The sequence below is a fragment of the Heteronotia binoei genome, chromosome 2, assembly GCF_032191835.1.
Source record: "Heteronotia binoei isolate CCM8104 ecotype False Entrance Well chromosome 2, APGP_CSIRO_Hbin_v1, whole genome shotgun sequence".
NCBI lineage: Eukaryota > Metazoa > Chordata > Lepidosauria > Squamata > Gekkonidae > Heteronotia > Heteronotia binoei.
The window spans coordinates 151,178,923-151,193,910 of record NC_083224.1 but is presented as its reverse complement, the minus strand read 5'-3'; the positions used below and the strand labels follow the sequence as shown (position 1 = coordinate 151,193,910).

Genomic DNA, 14,988 nt, shown 5'->3' with positions numbered 1-14,988 from the left:
CTAAGGTTACAGCTGATTTGGGTTTGGTTTCTTCTGATAGGAAGTACAGTGGCACAGCTATGTTACTGATCAACGTTCTCAAGAAAGAGGGAAATTATCTTTGGGGCATAGCCATAGTCTTGAGATGCTACATTTTAGGGCAGCTCTGTGTACATTCACAAGGAGTCAGTTGAGGCAGTACCTACAGTGTATAGTAGTAAACATGAACTTAGGTTCATGTTTCCTCCTGTCTCCTATGGGTTAACTAGAACTGAGAATTTTTCATCTCATAACTGAAAATCAGTGACATTCTACCTATTTCAGATGTTCACTAGGATAGTATAACTAGCTGGTTTCTGTATTTTTTTCTGATTAGATTTTTACTCTTTACATTCCCCACATGCTCTTCCATTTTATGGCTTCTTTACCCTAGTGGTTTCTCCCCTCAAACTTAAAATGACTGTGTAGCGAGCATCTGTTCCCAGTACCTAATGGGTAGGCACCACAATTTATAGGTTTACGCTAGTCTCCAGCATGCTGCAAGACTCCTTTTTTTTTGCTGCAACACATTAACATAGCTGCTCATCTAGAGCTTTTGATCTATAATTTAAGAGACATTATATTCTGCTGATCCTGCAACACAGCTCGGTGACAGGCAGCCATCTGAGGAGGCCTGAGGATGTATGCGTATCATACTCTGCTTGCATTCCTCTTTGGCACAGCAGCTCTTTACAATTAACTGCAACAGCCAGGAATGGCATATTTGGCTAAAAGGTAGTTTAGAGGACATTGTGCGGTGAGACTTTTCTGTAACAAAGAGAACAGGAAAGAGGCCAATGAGTGCTTTTCTGGTCTTATGAGAGTAAAGATGAAGGAATGTTGATAGCTGCAGCTCATTTCACCATTATCAATATGGCATGCTGCTGCTAACTTTTCCTCTTGAATGATGGAAAAGGTAGCTCTCCTGTTGAAAGTTTGCCAGATCTGACAACAGAGCTGCATCCCAGCAGTGTGGATGCACTTGGAATCCTTGGCAAATCTAAGTTTTGTATCTATAAAAAGGACTTGCATCACAGGCACTTCAAGAAAATTAGAATACTCAGCTGCTATACAAAACCTTTAATAAAGTTGAGGGAGGCCATAGGCGGCATTTGCAGACCATCTCTCCTTTAATGTGATGTCTTGAACCTTGCTGTAGTTTATAGAGAATAGTGTACTTATAGAACACTCATAGCATAATAAACCTGAACGTTACAGATACGAATCAGAATTGCAAATGACTTCCATGCACTCAGATGATCTAGATTTCTCAGACAGTATCCTCCGTCATGTCGGAAAGCAAGCATGTCTGAATTCCCTTCACTCAAAAAGTATGTGATAAGATTTATGGATCTATTGTTTCAAGGGCAAGTTCTAAAACCCCTACCAGATGAACAGATCTTGGGACTTGCTCCTTAAGGAAGTTGCAGGGCACTCCTAAGTAGAGTTACACACTTTTAAGTTCATTAAAGTCAATGTGGTTAGAAGGGTGTAACTCTGCTAAGGATAACACATGTAAGGAGATATGGACAATTTCAACAGGTCATACACGTATGTAATATGAGGTTCGAGAAATCATGTTTTACAACCTTTCATTCATATCATGTTCATATTAACTAAGAAGCCTTCTTTCCACTGTATGGATATTATTTACTGACCTCAATTGTATCTAAACTGAGTATAATTATATGTATTCTCATGCAACTACAGCCTAATGCAGAGGATTTGGAATTAAAAATCATTCCCCCCACTACCTCACCAAAATAACTTATACAGATTTCCCCCCACCCCTGAATTTGTTCCTTGCAGTATTTGTTCAGACTATAGTACTTCTGTTTTATAAATGCAAAAAATACTGAAATTTCATTTGTATAAACATATTAAAATTACATATAATTTCACTACTAGATAAAGTCAGCATTTAAATATTGCCTTGTCAGTATTACAAGAATCACAGAATTCTTAGAAGTGGGAATTTTACACACACACACACAGAGTTAAGAATAAAACTCGAAACATGTTAAACTTACCTCATTTGGGTTGAGATCTCCATCAAAGGCATTGTACTGCTGTGAGACTTGAAAGGACGCTGGATAGGAAGTCCACTATGACTGTAGAGGAATGCATCTCAGGAACAGTGAGCACTTAGACAATAATACAGCTCAGTTGTAAGGAGATTGCTTTAATCCCCAGCTTGACGTGGGGCAGCCGTTTTCACCATTTAAGTCTCATTGCATTAAAAGTACTGTATATAGCATACAGATTGAAAAAAGTTTGTATTCCTCACAAGATTTGAAAATTTGATGTAAGGTGTTTTAAACAGAATAGATCTCTAGATTCTAGAGCTCTCTATAAAACACACACGCACAAGTAATCATGGCTAATTGGGTCAGCAAGCTATGGAAGTCAGTATTGCACCAAAGCCGCAGAGGCCCTTGGTGAGTTAGCATAAGTACACAAAATGACATGCAAATCTGACAGCTATGGCTTATCAAGGCAGCAGGACTGCACACGGGGTATTAATGCAAATTGGTACCATGCTCTCTTGCAGCCAGTAGGCTTGTGACAACATTAAAATGGCAGGTCTATTATGATAACATCTTTGCTTCTTTGACAGATATCTAGATTTAGGCCGAGTACTGCAGCAGAAGCCTGAAGAACCTGGAGCCCTGTTACAAACAGAGGCCATGGAGATTGGGAAGTCAATCTTAAATTTACCAGATTTTGAAGGATAAAATAGAAAAGGTTTATACAAAGAACAGGGAATGACAGAAGAATCTATATATGCAGCAACAAGACAAAACATGCAAGAGGATAAGTAGGTGGCAAACACTATGCTTCAGAACCTCTATCAATACCCTCAACTCCCCCTGGGCTGAACAGATGCAGGACAGCAGTGCTTCACTTTAAGCAAAGTCCATTGCTCATTTCCTAGTCTTTCATCCCACTGGCTTTTTGCACACCCACCAATAGATTGTGGATAAACAGTTGGACTGAGATGGTGTGAAGAGAGTGGTTTTCTTTCTTAAGAGAAGGGCTGTAGCTCAGTGGCAGAGCATCCACTTCGCATGTAGAAAGTCCAGGTTCAATCTCTAAGTAAACAATTTGACAATAGGTGATTTGAAAGATTTCTGCCAGTCTGAGTAGACAATTCAAACTCAGATGGATCATTGGTCTGATTCAGTATAAGGCAGCTTCATGTATGCTTTTAGGAACAGGAAAATGACTTGGACTAACAATGACTTAAATGTAACTAAAGCAGAAATGAGTCTGAATATACCAAAGGACTCGTCCAGTGTTGCAACCATGACTTTCCCCTACTTAATCAGACTGTGAGGAGTTTTACTTTTACTAGAGCGGTGGTGCCATAGAACATGTTCCTTTGTAATGAAGTATCCTTCCAAAGTGCAGGATATAAGGTAGTACAAAATGTCCCATACCTTTGAGGTATACACGTCATTTCTGATAGTAATGTAATGCTGGGATAACATACTTCATCCATCTTGATTCACTGCAAAATAAGTAGCCTTCCATCTACTTTCAGATTAATCTCTATGTGAAATACTTTTAAATTAAAAGTGTTAAAAAGTATTGAATATAATTATGACTGAAAGTGCATTCATTGTTCTGCATCCATATAGGGCTAATGCACAGATAGAGGAGGAACCCGGCTCCATTCCTTGCTCACAACTGAGCTGATCCCTCCCCCTCCTATACACATGTACCTTACTTGGTTTTATTGCCTTAGGAATGCAAAAACTATATATGTTTATGCTCTGTCTTCACAAAAGCATTGTCATTTGAACATTTTTGATTACAGGAATGGAGATTACATGTGCGTTTATAAGTATGAGGCCTACATAAGGTGAATGCATGAAGGGCTAAATCCAGTGTGCTCATTCTCACTCATCCTGAACATGTACACAGGGCTCACACTATGGCAAAAAGTAGGATGACTGTATACTGACAGCATTTAGAAGTTGATGTACAGGTATAAGTTTCACTCTAATGTAATTTCAGTGTACCAAATTTACCAATATTGTTTTGTGTAAATCCTGAAGATGAACTAAATTCATGCAAATCTTGGCAATTTAATCTGAATACAAAAGTATTAACAAAGTTTGATTTATTAGGTATAGGACACTTGATTATGATCAGTGTTCAAAAATTATATATAGTGAACAGAAATTAGACACTAACACATCTGTGATACAATGAAGAGGTGGGTTAGTTCTCATATAAACAAATTAACATGAAAACTTGTTTTCTCATTTAGGGACAGGGGGCTCTCCAATTTGAACTCCAATTTTTAACTTCTGTGCAAACCCATAGATTCTGCCTAGCAGCCAGATCCAAATGGATCTTCATGTCAACCCTGAAGTGATATTAAGGATATAACCAGATCTACATCTGCAGCAGAATGAAATGGCAGACTGCTGAGACAGTAGCGTGGCTCATGCCACTTCAGACTGCAGGAGACATATTATGTTTTTACAAGTTTTCCTATACTACTCATTTACTGCAAGTGGCACACATACAACATGTGAAGAGTTAGTCTAGCTGCCCTCCCCCCAGTAGTGTAATAGTTGTTTGGAGGGACATTTTACATACTCACTAAAAATGCATTTACCCACCAGCAATTTGAAATAGGACAGCCCATTCTATAACTCATTCTGCTGCACATGGAGACTATGCCCAGGCCCATATGCATACTCCCTTTAGGACACATCTGTGTCATGTGTGCTGGTATCCTAACTGCAACATCAAGTAATCAGTGGAAGTATATCTTACCAGTTACAGGGGCATAGAATCCAATCTCTCACATATTTTACACAAGATGCAACAATGGCACCCATAAGCTGCTACATCACACAACTGCAACTATGTCAATAAGCACAATCAAGGTGTTCTGTTATCTCAATAGTCCCTGGCTAATGTAGTAGGCCTCTTTCTATCACTATGCAGGAGAAAACATCAGCCTCTCCCACCTAAGCTCTTTAATGGTGCCAACATTAAGGTTCCTTGTCCAGGGTTTGCATTCACAACATAGTTTCAGTGCATTAAGTCCACTCAGATGATTAAAAAATTGACCTCCATTTGTCTACTATGGCTTCAGCAAATATATAAAGACTTTCTGCAAACATCAGAATACAGAAGAAATTTTAAGCAGCAAGTTTCAATATTCCTATGGGAAGAGGAGGTTGGCTTTAAACCCAACTTGCTATTGTACTGACATCCCACGCTTGATTTTGAATTAACAATATATAAAAGCAACTGTTAAAAAACAGTTTTCCATTATTTTGTATTCTCCTTTAAAAAATTCCTCATAATGTTAATACTTTTGCATTTGCAATGTGCAAACCAAAATAAACTCTTTTGTACAGAGTAATTTTAAGTAAACACAAGTATATTAATTCATATCATATTATATTAACAAAGAGGTTCTATATTCAGTAGGAAGGGCATTATAGATTACATGGACAGTGAAATGTTAACACATTAATGTATATATTTAAAGCAAACAGTAAATATAAACAATACAAAATGGAAAACCATTTGGTTGTTACTAACTGCTGTTTTTGGATATTATTACCTATTTTATCATACCTCAGAACTACAATCTTAATCCCATCTGCACAAAGCAATAAAAGATGCTATTTGCAGTGAGAGGAGGGAATGGTGGCTTATTAATCAGTAGGGATGGCAGTACCACTTTCACAAGTTTGTCTTCCTTTCTGAAGGGCACCTGAACTAGCGTGATTTTTTCACATTTAACCCACTTGGTAACTGGACATGTAAAGCTCAATAATACATATTTTCTGTACAAGCAAGATTCAAGTGACAAAACAAATCAACTGATAAACATGAAGTTATATAATACACACATATATGATATACAAAGGCCGTATTGGCCAGTATGTAACCTATTCAGGAGCAAAAATATTCAATTGCACTGGCTAGGGAAAAAAAATGAGTATGGACATTTAGAGCAATGTTTCAAGCTTTGGTTTATTCTTAAATTAAGTAGCTCTATTTCATACCCTGTAATCTAATCAAAATCATTTATACTGAAAAAGTGGCTCCTTTCATTGCTATGCCCAAGCAGAATTAATTGGCTTCCAAAAACAGGAAGGGAACTCCACACCCAAGCAATTAGATAACTGGGTGTTTCAGCTGCACCTTCTATTAGCTGCTTCTATATTGAGAATGCATTTAAATACATTTTTCAGAAAAACCTAATGCATTAAAAAAAACTCACTTCATTATTTTTCACAGCTTTTTTTTACATCTCATATTTTAAAAAATCTGTACATATGTATATAAAAATAATTCCAATATGGCACAAAGGTGAAATCCTCTAGGAATTAAGTCCACCTTGACAAGACTACAAGGCTGTATAAATGTTCCAGATAAATTTTGTTGCCCTATACAAAGTGAGCTTCCCTCTGTTCCAGTTCTTGCATGCGTTTTGGCCTTAATCTCTGATAAGTGGGCTTCAAGTCTGTAGGAGAAACGGCTTCTGAACTGTTTTTTTGTTGCTTTATGTTTTGGCTAGAGGAGCCTAAGGAACCCTGAACAAGCCCAGGGTTCACTGCTAGCTTTGGAGTCTCATCTTTGACAACTTCTGTACAGAGTTTAGGAGGAGAACTCTCATCGTTTTGTTTGGCCTTATTGTTGGCTGGTGGCTTATAGAATGTCCCTGGTGGTGGTTGCAAAGTTCTTGGTGTTCTGAAAGCAGCAAGCGGATTAGAATCTGGGGTTTGTCCTTCTGCAGTTGTCCTTGCAGCTCTGACAGGTACCGCATATGGCTTATTGGGAAGTATGGCATTCACAGAATTGCTAACAATGCTGCTTGATGATGCTAAGGCACATGTATTTACTGACTCCTGTGTTCGATTTTCTTGTGGTAGATTGGTCACAATCATTGCTGTCCTTGGAGTCATATCATATTGTTTATACTGCTTGTCCCAAGTCTTTTTCAGAGTCTGAGGGTCATAACAAGAAAGTCTACAGCCAACATTAACAGCTGGAAGCAATGGTGTCTCAGAAACCTCTTCAATAATAGGGCTTTTGCCAAGCTTTTCTGTACTCAGCCCTGAATTTCGGGAATTTTTCTCATTCAAAACACAAGGAGGAAGCATTTGACCTAGAGGTAAACTGACAGGGCGAACAACCGGCTTTGTCCTCTGAGAGCGTAACTGAACTTTGGTTATTTGACGATTAGGTCTTAAGTGACTGGTTTTAGTACCATCCTCAGCTGCAGAGAAAGATGGTTCACAGTCTTGACTTGAAACTGGAATCTCAGCATTGCCTAGGAAGAAACAGATTGGTTTTAACTCTAAGCCTGACATCAGAAAGGGTTAAATTTGACAATATTAGCTAGAAAGCTATTTATCACATAAAGAAAATGAAACTCTGTTTTAGATGACTGCACCTTCAATAGAGTAAACAGGAGATTTCATTTAAAATAGCTTTACTGTTGTGTGAATAAGACACCATATGCTTGATACAGAAAAACTGTCAACTTAAGAACCACTCAGAAACCAGTCTTGCAGATAAGTTCATTGTCCTGCTTAGTATAATCTTGCAAGAGAATTCTTCCTCAACTGCTTCCTATTCTAAAGCAAATTCTGTCCACTTGGTTCCATTTATTGTAATACATCATTCTTCCTCTTTGACATACTGCAGGAAGGGAGGAACTTTCCTACAATCTTCCTGTAATAGACTTACTGGACCCTAGCCCAAAAGTTTCCAGTGCAACCCCCTGAATTGCAGTAGAAACAAACACCTTTGTCAGTTTAAATTTTATAGGATTAAAAAGCAGCTCATTTCAGAAATCTCTAAGTAACATCTGGCTTCAGTTTTCCCCTCCTATTTTCATCAGAGTCTTAGGGACACATACGTGAAACAGGGATTAATGATGAGCCCCAGATCATAGCTTAATGGCTGCTGTGGGGGGCTATTGAATTTTACATAAGTAAAAAGCAGATCAGTCCAAGATGTGAGACAAGGACATATTCATCTTGCTCTTCCCAGTAACAGAAATCATGTATTTTCAGATTAATTTTTTTAAAAAATGATGGATATAGTGTTTCACAGCATATCTGGCATATGCAGGTCACTGGGAGATTCTGCTCAGCTCCATTCTAATTATTACTAGTCTAAACACAGACTGGGGACTTCCAGAGTTGGCTCAAATGGTACAGTTCAGAAGAACAGTTATTTATTTTGAGAAAGGAATTTTACAGACTTAGTTACAAAGAGAACACAAATCTTTGTGCCAGCCGGCATAATAAATCTACCTCCTTCACAAAATAGTTTTTGCAAAACATAACTGACTTAAAACACACAGGGTGAATTCTGCTTTTTGAGCCATCTATAACATAATATATGTGGGAAAAGCAGGAGTTTAACAAATATTTATCTGTGCAGGCTTAAACAAGCTTTTGAGTCACACAGTTCTCAGAAGCAACCAATTATCTGCTATACATATATGAATAAAATTAGCTACAGAAATTTTTGTCACTTGAGATAAATCACACCACATTGTTTTACGAAAATGCTGGAGTTACTGACTCTTGCAATGAACTTGGAACTTAAGGTCTCTGTTAATAAGAAATCTCTTTTAAAAGTTTCATAAGGATACTCCTTTCACTACAGGAGGTTTGTGGAGATGATTACATAAAGCGATTAAAACTGTACATTTTAAACTATTTGTTACCATTACACAGCTAAGAATTAGCTTCTTTTCTACAAAGACAAACAGATGTTGGTCTAACAAAATGTACTGCTTTCTTATTTTGCATTCCATTATAGTAACCTGGATCAACTGTATATGTTGTAATGTGCTGACCTAGATAGCACGGGATAACCTGATCTCATCAGATATTGGAAGCTAAATAGGGTTAGTATTTGAATGGGAAAACACAAAGGAATACCAGAAATACTACGTAGAAGCAGGATTAATGGCAAACCACCTCTGAAAGTTTCTTGCCTTGAAGACTCTACAGGGTCCCCATATAACAATGCCAACACTAACCAGATTCTTTTTTAGTTGCAGTGTGGTTTTCCAGAACTGAGACAGGAGGTGGTTCTGAAGGAGAGTTTCTCCTTCCAAGACTGTGTTTAGCTCCAAGCTGTAAATCCCAGTCTAGAGAAGCAAACAAAGAAGCTCACAATGTAAGCTGTTGGCACATTTAAATATGCATTCCAGGCCTGAAGCATTTTTAAACAATATAAACATTCAAATAATATATTCATAATTAGAAAACAACAGAAAAAAGTTAAACAACATATTTAAACCCTACATTTCTGGTAAGGTTTAACCAAGAAGTATTATGATTAGACATAATTCATTTGTTATAGAGGATCAAGTTTTGATTGATTTCTGAACTTAAAATTTTTTGTGGGTAAATAATTTAAAATAACCCCCATACCTTGAGCAGCCATTTGCATTTGTGAAGTCAGACCCAAGACTATAGTTCCCATGGGAAATGTCAACAGTTAACTCCTTTAAGAAAGTGTGCCATGCAGTGAATATCAGAGTCAAAATAATTCCTTGTTCGCTAATCCATCTGTAGTTATGTTTTAAATATACACAAACACTAACCTGTTAATGCATCAGAAATCTTCTGTGTGTCTTTACTACTATTTGGTCCTTCAAACAATACAACCATTTCTGAATCTTTATTCTCATTTTGGGCTAACTGGATGTTCTGCCAATAAAAGCCAGAAAATAAATGGAAACTGAGATGAGAAAGTTTTCCAGAACAAGTTACTACAGTAATAGCTTTGTTATCCAGCAGTGCTGGACCAGCACACATGAGGAATGGGTGTTCCTAGTGTATCAAAGGTGCTGGATACTCAAAATTATTGCTCTTCTTCAGCCCTCCACCATAGAGGAAACCACAACAACCAAACCTCACCCTATGGTGCAGGCATCATACCTTCCCTCCTTTTTCTCCAAGTCACAAATTCATCCTACTCAGCAGGCAGACAAGCATGCTAGCTGCCTGGGAGCTCTCTGGCAACAGCCTGGGGCAAGCTCAGGGAAAAGGAGGCACTGAAGGATGTTATCAGCTGACACTGCCAGCTGTGAAAGCCTCAGGAACACCTGCAGACATCAAACTGGCCAGTTGGAGAGGCATGCATGCATGTGAAGACCAAGAGTATGGAAGGAGGAGCTTGCCCTTTTGGCAATGAAGGTTAACTGCACATTGTGGATAATCAAGTGCTAGATAACAAAGCTTTTGTTGTACAAACATAATGCAGTCAGTAAATGCTGAAGTTTCATGATAGGCACTCACTTCCTTCAGAGCAACACAGGATGCAGTTTTCCTTTGCTGTGCTTCTCGATCTTCTGCTAGTAGAATACTTTTAGTATTAGTACTTTCATCAGACCGAGATGCATCTGATAATGGCTGCAGCATAATGTCAAAGATCTTCTCATAATTGGTTATAAGAAGCTCCACAACCCGAGCTTGATACGGATAGTCCACAAGTGAAGACAGAGAGACTGTTGCATCTGTCTGACGTGGCCTGATAAGAGTTGGGCCAAATATAATGCCAAGGTTGCTGGCAGACATTTTATTTTCATCAGAGTGTTCTGTAACCCTATATAAAAGAACAGCACATCACAAAACTTTGAATTTTTCCACAAAAAATTACCCTGCAGACCAATGTAAATAAAATCTATATAGAAGTTTTAGAATTAAATATTACCAAGCTGAAAATGGGAGACTAAATTAAGTTGGGGCTTGTGCTAGCACAAATTAGGAACACCACAAGGCGGCACAGATATTTAAAAATAAATACTAAAACATATTTCTGAACATGGGTTGGATGACTTAAAATATTCTTACCTGTGCAGATGGCCTATAAGGAACTGCAGAGTGTTATAGTTTTGTGCAGGTAACAGTTTGAGCAGATCTTTGATTTTAAGAATGATCCTATTCAGTTCAATACATACTGACTGCCCTTTTTTTGATCTGGGACTCATTCGTTTCATATCGAGTTCCTCATTAATATTTTGACTCTCTTTTGCAAGTCCAATGAATTCATTATAAAGCCGAAACAGAAGCAAAGGTTCTGGGAGCTGAGGAGAAATATCAGAAGTTATTTCAACCTGCATTTTTTTACCTAATTTTGTCTTACTACCTACCTACCACTAGCTCTTATCTAGTCTAGTTCCCTTCTTATTTTACAAGACAGATTCTCTTGCTGACCTCACCAAATCTCTGCACAATACACTGCAGGATTTATTGTTAAATTACAGACCATTGATTGTCACAACATTGAAATGCCAAATTTCCTATATTTATTTTCTTCTTTAAAATAAACAAAAAGCTTCCAATCATATTTACTTGAGCAGAGTTAATAATTAATTACTTGAATTAAAGAGTGTTATGTGTTGAGCTTTGACCAGTGAGACCTGGGTTCAGCTGTCTGGTTCAACTGCGAAAATCACGAGGTCATTAATCTACAGCCATTCTCTCAGCCTCAGCTACTGTTGCAAATATAAAAAGGACAAGGGACCCACCATTTATATGATTCAAAGTCTTCCAAGAAAGGGGGGGGATCCATTAAATGGACACAGACACTATTTGCTTGATTTAAAATATTTCTATTCTATGTTGTAACCACCACAAAAGAGTTCTTGCCTCTAGTGACCACCTGCCTCCCTCTCTGTAGAAACCTGCTGTGCCAATATTCCATTACTATTGTTTTGAACAGACAACTTTATCTTCCCTGTCTTCAACTGTCCAAAGAAGTGGAGAAGTCAGTGCATTGGATCCTGTAGAGTGTTTCTGCTGACAGAAATTTTTCTATCAGTGGAGAACAACTTTCTCACTTAATTCTCTCACTTCTCAAAATGCTGCTCCTGGGGAGAAGTAAAATTTCAGGGGACATTCTAGGCTGTGGGGAAGTTTCATGCTGCTGACAAAAATCTTTTGTCAGCAGAAATGCTCTCTGGAATTCAAGAAAGATCTTTTAAACTATCTGCTCGGTTGGAGGTGGGGGCTGGCATCTATACAAAAGAATATATAAAGATCAAGACTCAAATAAGCCTTGTATTAATAAAAAATAAATGTGGACTAGTGAAAAATTGCTTTGTTAAAGTTTGCTAAATGATGGCTAAAATTTAGAATCCCAAATCGATTTTTAAAGAGCACAGACAAATTTATTGGGATGTGTACAGTCTGATTTCCTCCATTAAAAACACAGAATTCTGGATAAGAAGGTAGAAAACTGACAATCCTGCCCCCCCCTTCTGTATCCCAACTAGACACTACATTGGTCAAACAGCTATAACAGGGACAATTTCCTCCACTGAAGTTCGAAACTGCTGTTGAAGTTCCTTATAAACCAATTATGCAATGGCCTCATGCATATGGGACCACAGCACTGGTGGAAGCCATATAACCTAGAAGTCTTTGTATGTGTCTGGCTGACTGGTATCTGTTGGACAGAAATTTCTTAACAAGAGGCAACATAATCTTGGCCCTGGGGAGTGGTAAATAATGCTTTCTCTTTTCAGAAATTCAAAACCAAAAAACAATGATTGAATAGTGTGCAGGACCAAGCTCAGACTCTTTATCTTGTCTGCCCAGTCTTTTGGGCTGGGAGGGTTAATAATAATAATAATACTTTTTATTTATATCCCGCCCTCCCTGCCGAAGCAGGCTCAGGGCGGCTCACAACGTATTAGTTCAATACAATGCAATACAATACAATAATATAATTCAACAAATACTACATTATAAAGCCATCATTTAAATCGACATTTCAATTAAAATTAAGTTACGGTGCTAAATTACAGGTTTTTAATAAATTGATGGTGGAATACAACAGCAGCGAATCTATCATTTGCTCAGCATTCAGCGAAGGTCATCTTAAGAAGAGCAGTCTTCCAGGCCCTGCGGAATTGATCAAGACTCCGCAGGGCCCGCACTTCGTCCGGAAGTTGATTCCACAGGTGTGGAGCTGCGATAGAGAAGGCCAGTTCCCTTGTGTTCTTCAATTTGGCCTCCCTCGGCCCAGGGATATTCAGCTGGTTCTTTCCCGCTGACCTCAGTGCTCTCTGGGGTTCGTATGGGGTATAAGGAGGCCTGAAGCCTTGCTAGGGGGGAGGAAGACTTGGTATCTGTGGTCCTGTGAACAACAGAACCTTGATTGGGGATACCTTTGTATGCCTTGGGAAATACCTTTGTTTAAAAAGTGTCAATGAAGTATGGGTTATGCCCAGGGTTTTTGGTTGTCAACCTGTTCTTCCTAATCAAATCCAAAACTGCTATCAGTTTTGTCACTTAATAGGCCTTTACCCTTAAATGGGAGATCCTCTAATTTGGCTTTCATTTTGAGCAGAAGGACTGAGGAGCATAATCATCAATAGAATCACAGAATCATAGAGTTGGAAGGGACCTCCAGGGTCATCTAGTCCAACCCCCTGCACAATGCAGGAAACCAACAAATATTTCCCCCTAAATTCACAGGATCTTCATTGCTGTCAGATGGCCATCCAGCCTCTGTTTAAAAACCTCCAAGGAAGGAGAGCCCGCCACCTCCCGAGGAAGCCTGTTCCACTGAGGAATCGCTCTAAGAGTCAGGAAGTTCTTCCTAATGTTGAGTTGGAAACTCTTTTGATTCAATTTCAACCCAATGGTTCTGGTCCTACCTTCTGGGGCCACAGAAAACAACTCCACACCATCCTCTATATGCCAGCCTTGCAAGTATTTGAAGATGGTGGTCATATCTCCATATGACAATGCCAGAGGTCACTGACTTGCTATTACGATCTATTTCTCTAATTTCTGTCCTTCTGCAATGAGGACCTTCACTACACTCTGCTTATCAACCGGCAGCAACTCAAGAAACTGTGACATCTTTCCCCATAATAGAATTTGGTAGCAGCCCAAATTCTGTAAAATTAGCCCACCCCCAGAGCCAGATCTTCCTCCCCAGCAGATCAAGTCTTCTGCCCTCTTTATTGAGGGGGAAATGAATGGCTTCCAGCTCTTCCCTTGGAGAGTTTGCTTGAGGGTCATGAAAGAAATAATCAAAGCCTTCTTTTCTGTTCCTATAGAGGTTTTCCAGCTTCCTTGATAATGCTGGTGCTGAGGCCAGTTTAGCCAAGATTAATTGCACCACTTAATGTGTCATGTTAATACGTATGTTATGCTTCTTTCAGGTTTAGTTCCAGACTTCTATAATGGCTAAACTATGGCCTGTATCCCTGCAAAAGTAAGAGTGATGCAGGACCCTAGTTGGGGCTGTACAAAACCATTATAGGGTCGGACAATTGTAGCTCTGAAGCATTAAACTCTACACCCAAGTCTTTGGAACTACTGCTCTGAATACATCTCAAGGTCCTCTGTTTGGGAGGGAGCCAAAGGGTCAGTGCTCTCTGCTTCTGAAATCTGGAAGAGGGCATTCTCAGAATCAGAACTGTGTTGAGGGAAATCCATGTCAGATTGGTATTGGTGCTTGGATCTTGTGGAAGATTACAGGTTGCCATGAGTGCCCACTGATGATTTGGTGACAATAGATCTAGTTCCCCTTTGTCTTGTGACACAGGTGGCCCTTGGGAGGGAGCCAAAGGGTCAGTGCTCTCTGCTTCTGAAATCTGGAAGAGGGCATTCTCAGAATCAGAACTGTGTTGAGGGAAATCCATGTCAGATTGGTATTGGTGCTTGGATCTTGTGGAAGATTACAGGTTGCCATGAGTGCCCACTGATGATTTGGTGACAATAGATCTAGTTCCCCTTTGTCTTGTGACACAGGTGGCCCTTGGGAGGCACCTCAAAAACCTCATATTCGGGGGAATCTGGGGACACTGATTCTCTTCTCAATTGTAAGGACATCTTTGGACATGAAAATGAGTCAACATTGAACTCCAATGGAAAACTGTGGTGCTGAAGGGACTTCAATTTGAAGATCGCTGGTGTGAATACTTGGCTCCAAGAAGAGACT

General features: G+C 39.0%; 2 protein-coding genes across 2 annotated transcripts in view; both read right to left on the bottom strand.

The window, feature by feature from the left end:
- ABCA4 (ATP binding cassette subfamily A member 4) overlaps positions 1-2,160 on the bottom strand; it is a 179,447-nt gene extending 177,287 nt beyond the window's left edge. Inside the window, exon 1 of the mRNA XM_060232234.1 lies at positions 2,049-2,160. The gene's annotated coding sequence lies outside the window, so the exon portion shown is untranslated. The remainder of the gene's footprint in view (positions 1-2,048) is intronic.
- A 1,967-nt stretch (positions 2,161-4,127) lies between these two features.
- Positions 4,128-14,988, bottom strand: part of ARHGAP29 (Rho GTPase activating protein 29) — a 98,810-nt gene continuing 87,949 nt past the window's right edge. The window contains exons 20-24 of the mRNA XM_060232233.1: positions 10,881-11,113; positions 10,326-10,632; positions 9,629-9,734; positions 9,059-9,169; positions 4,128-7,330 (exon numbers count right to left, since the gene is read on the bottom strand). Coding sequence (XP_060088216.1) covers positions 6,444-7,330; positions 9,059-9,169; positions 9,629-9,734; positions 10,326-10,632; positions 10,881-11,113 — 1,644 coding nt within the window. The 3' untranslated portion in view covers positions 4,128-6,443. The remainder of the gene's footprint in view (positions 7,331-9,058; positions 9,170-9,628; positions 9,735-10,325; positions 10,633-10,880; positions 11,114-14,988) is intronic.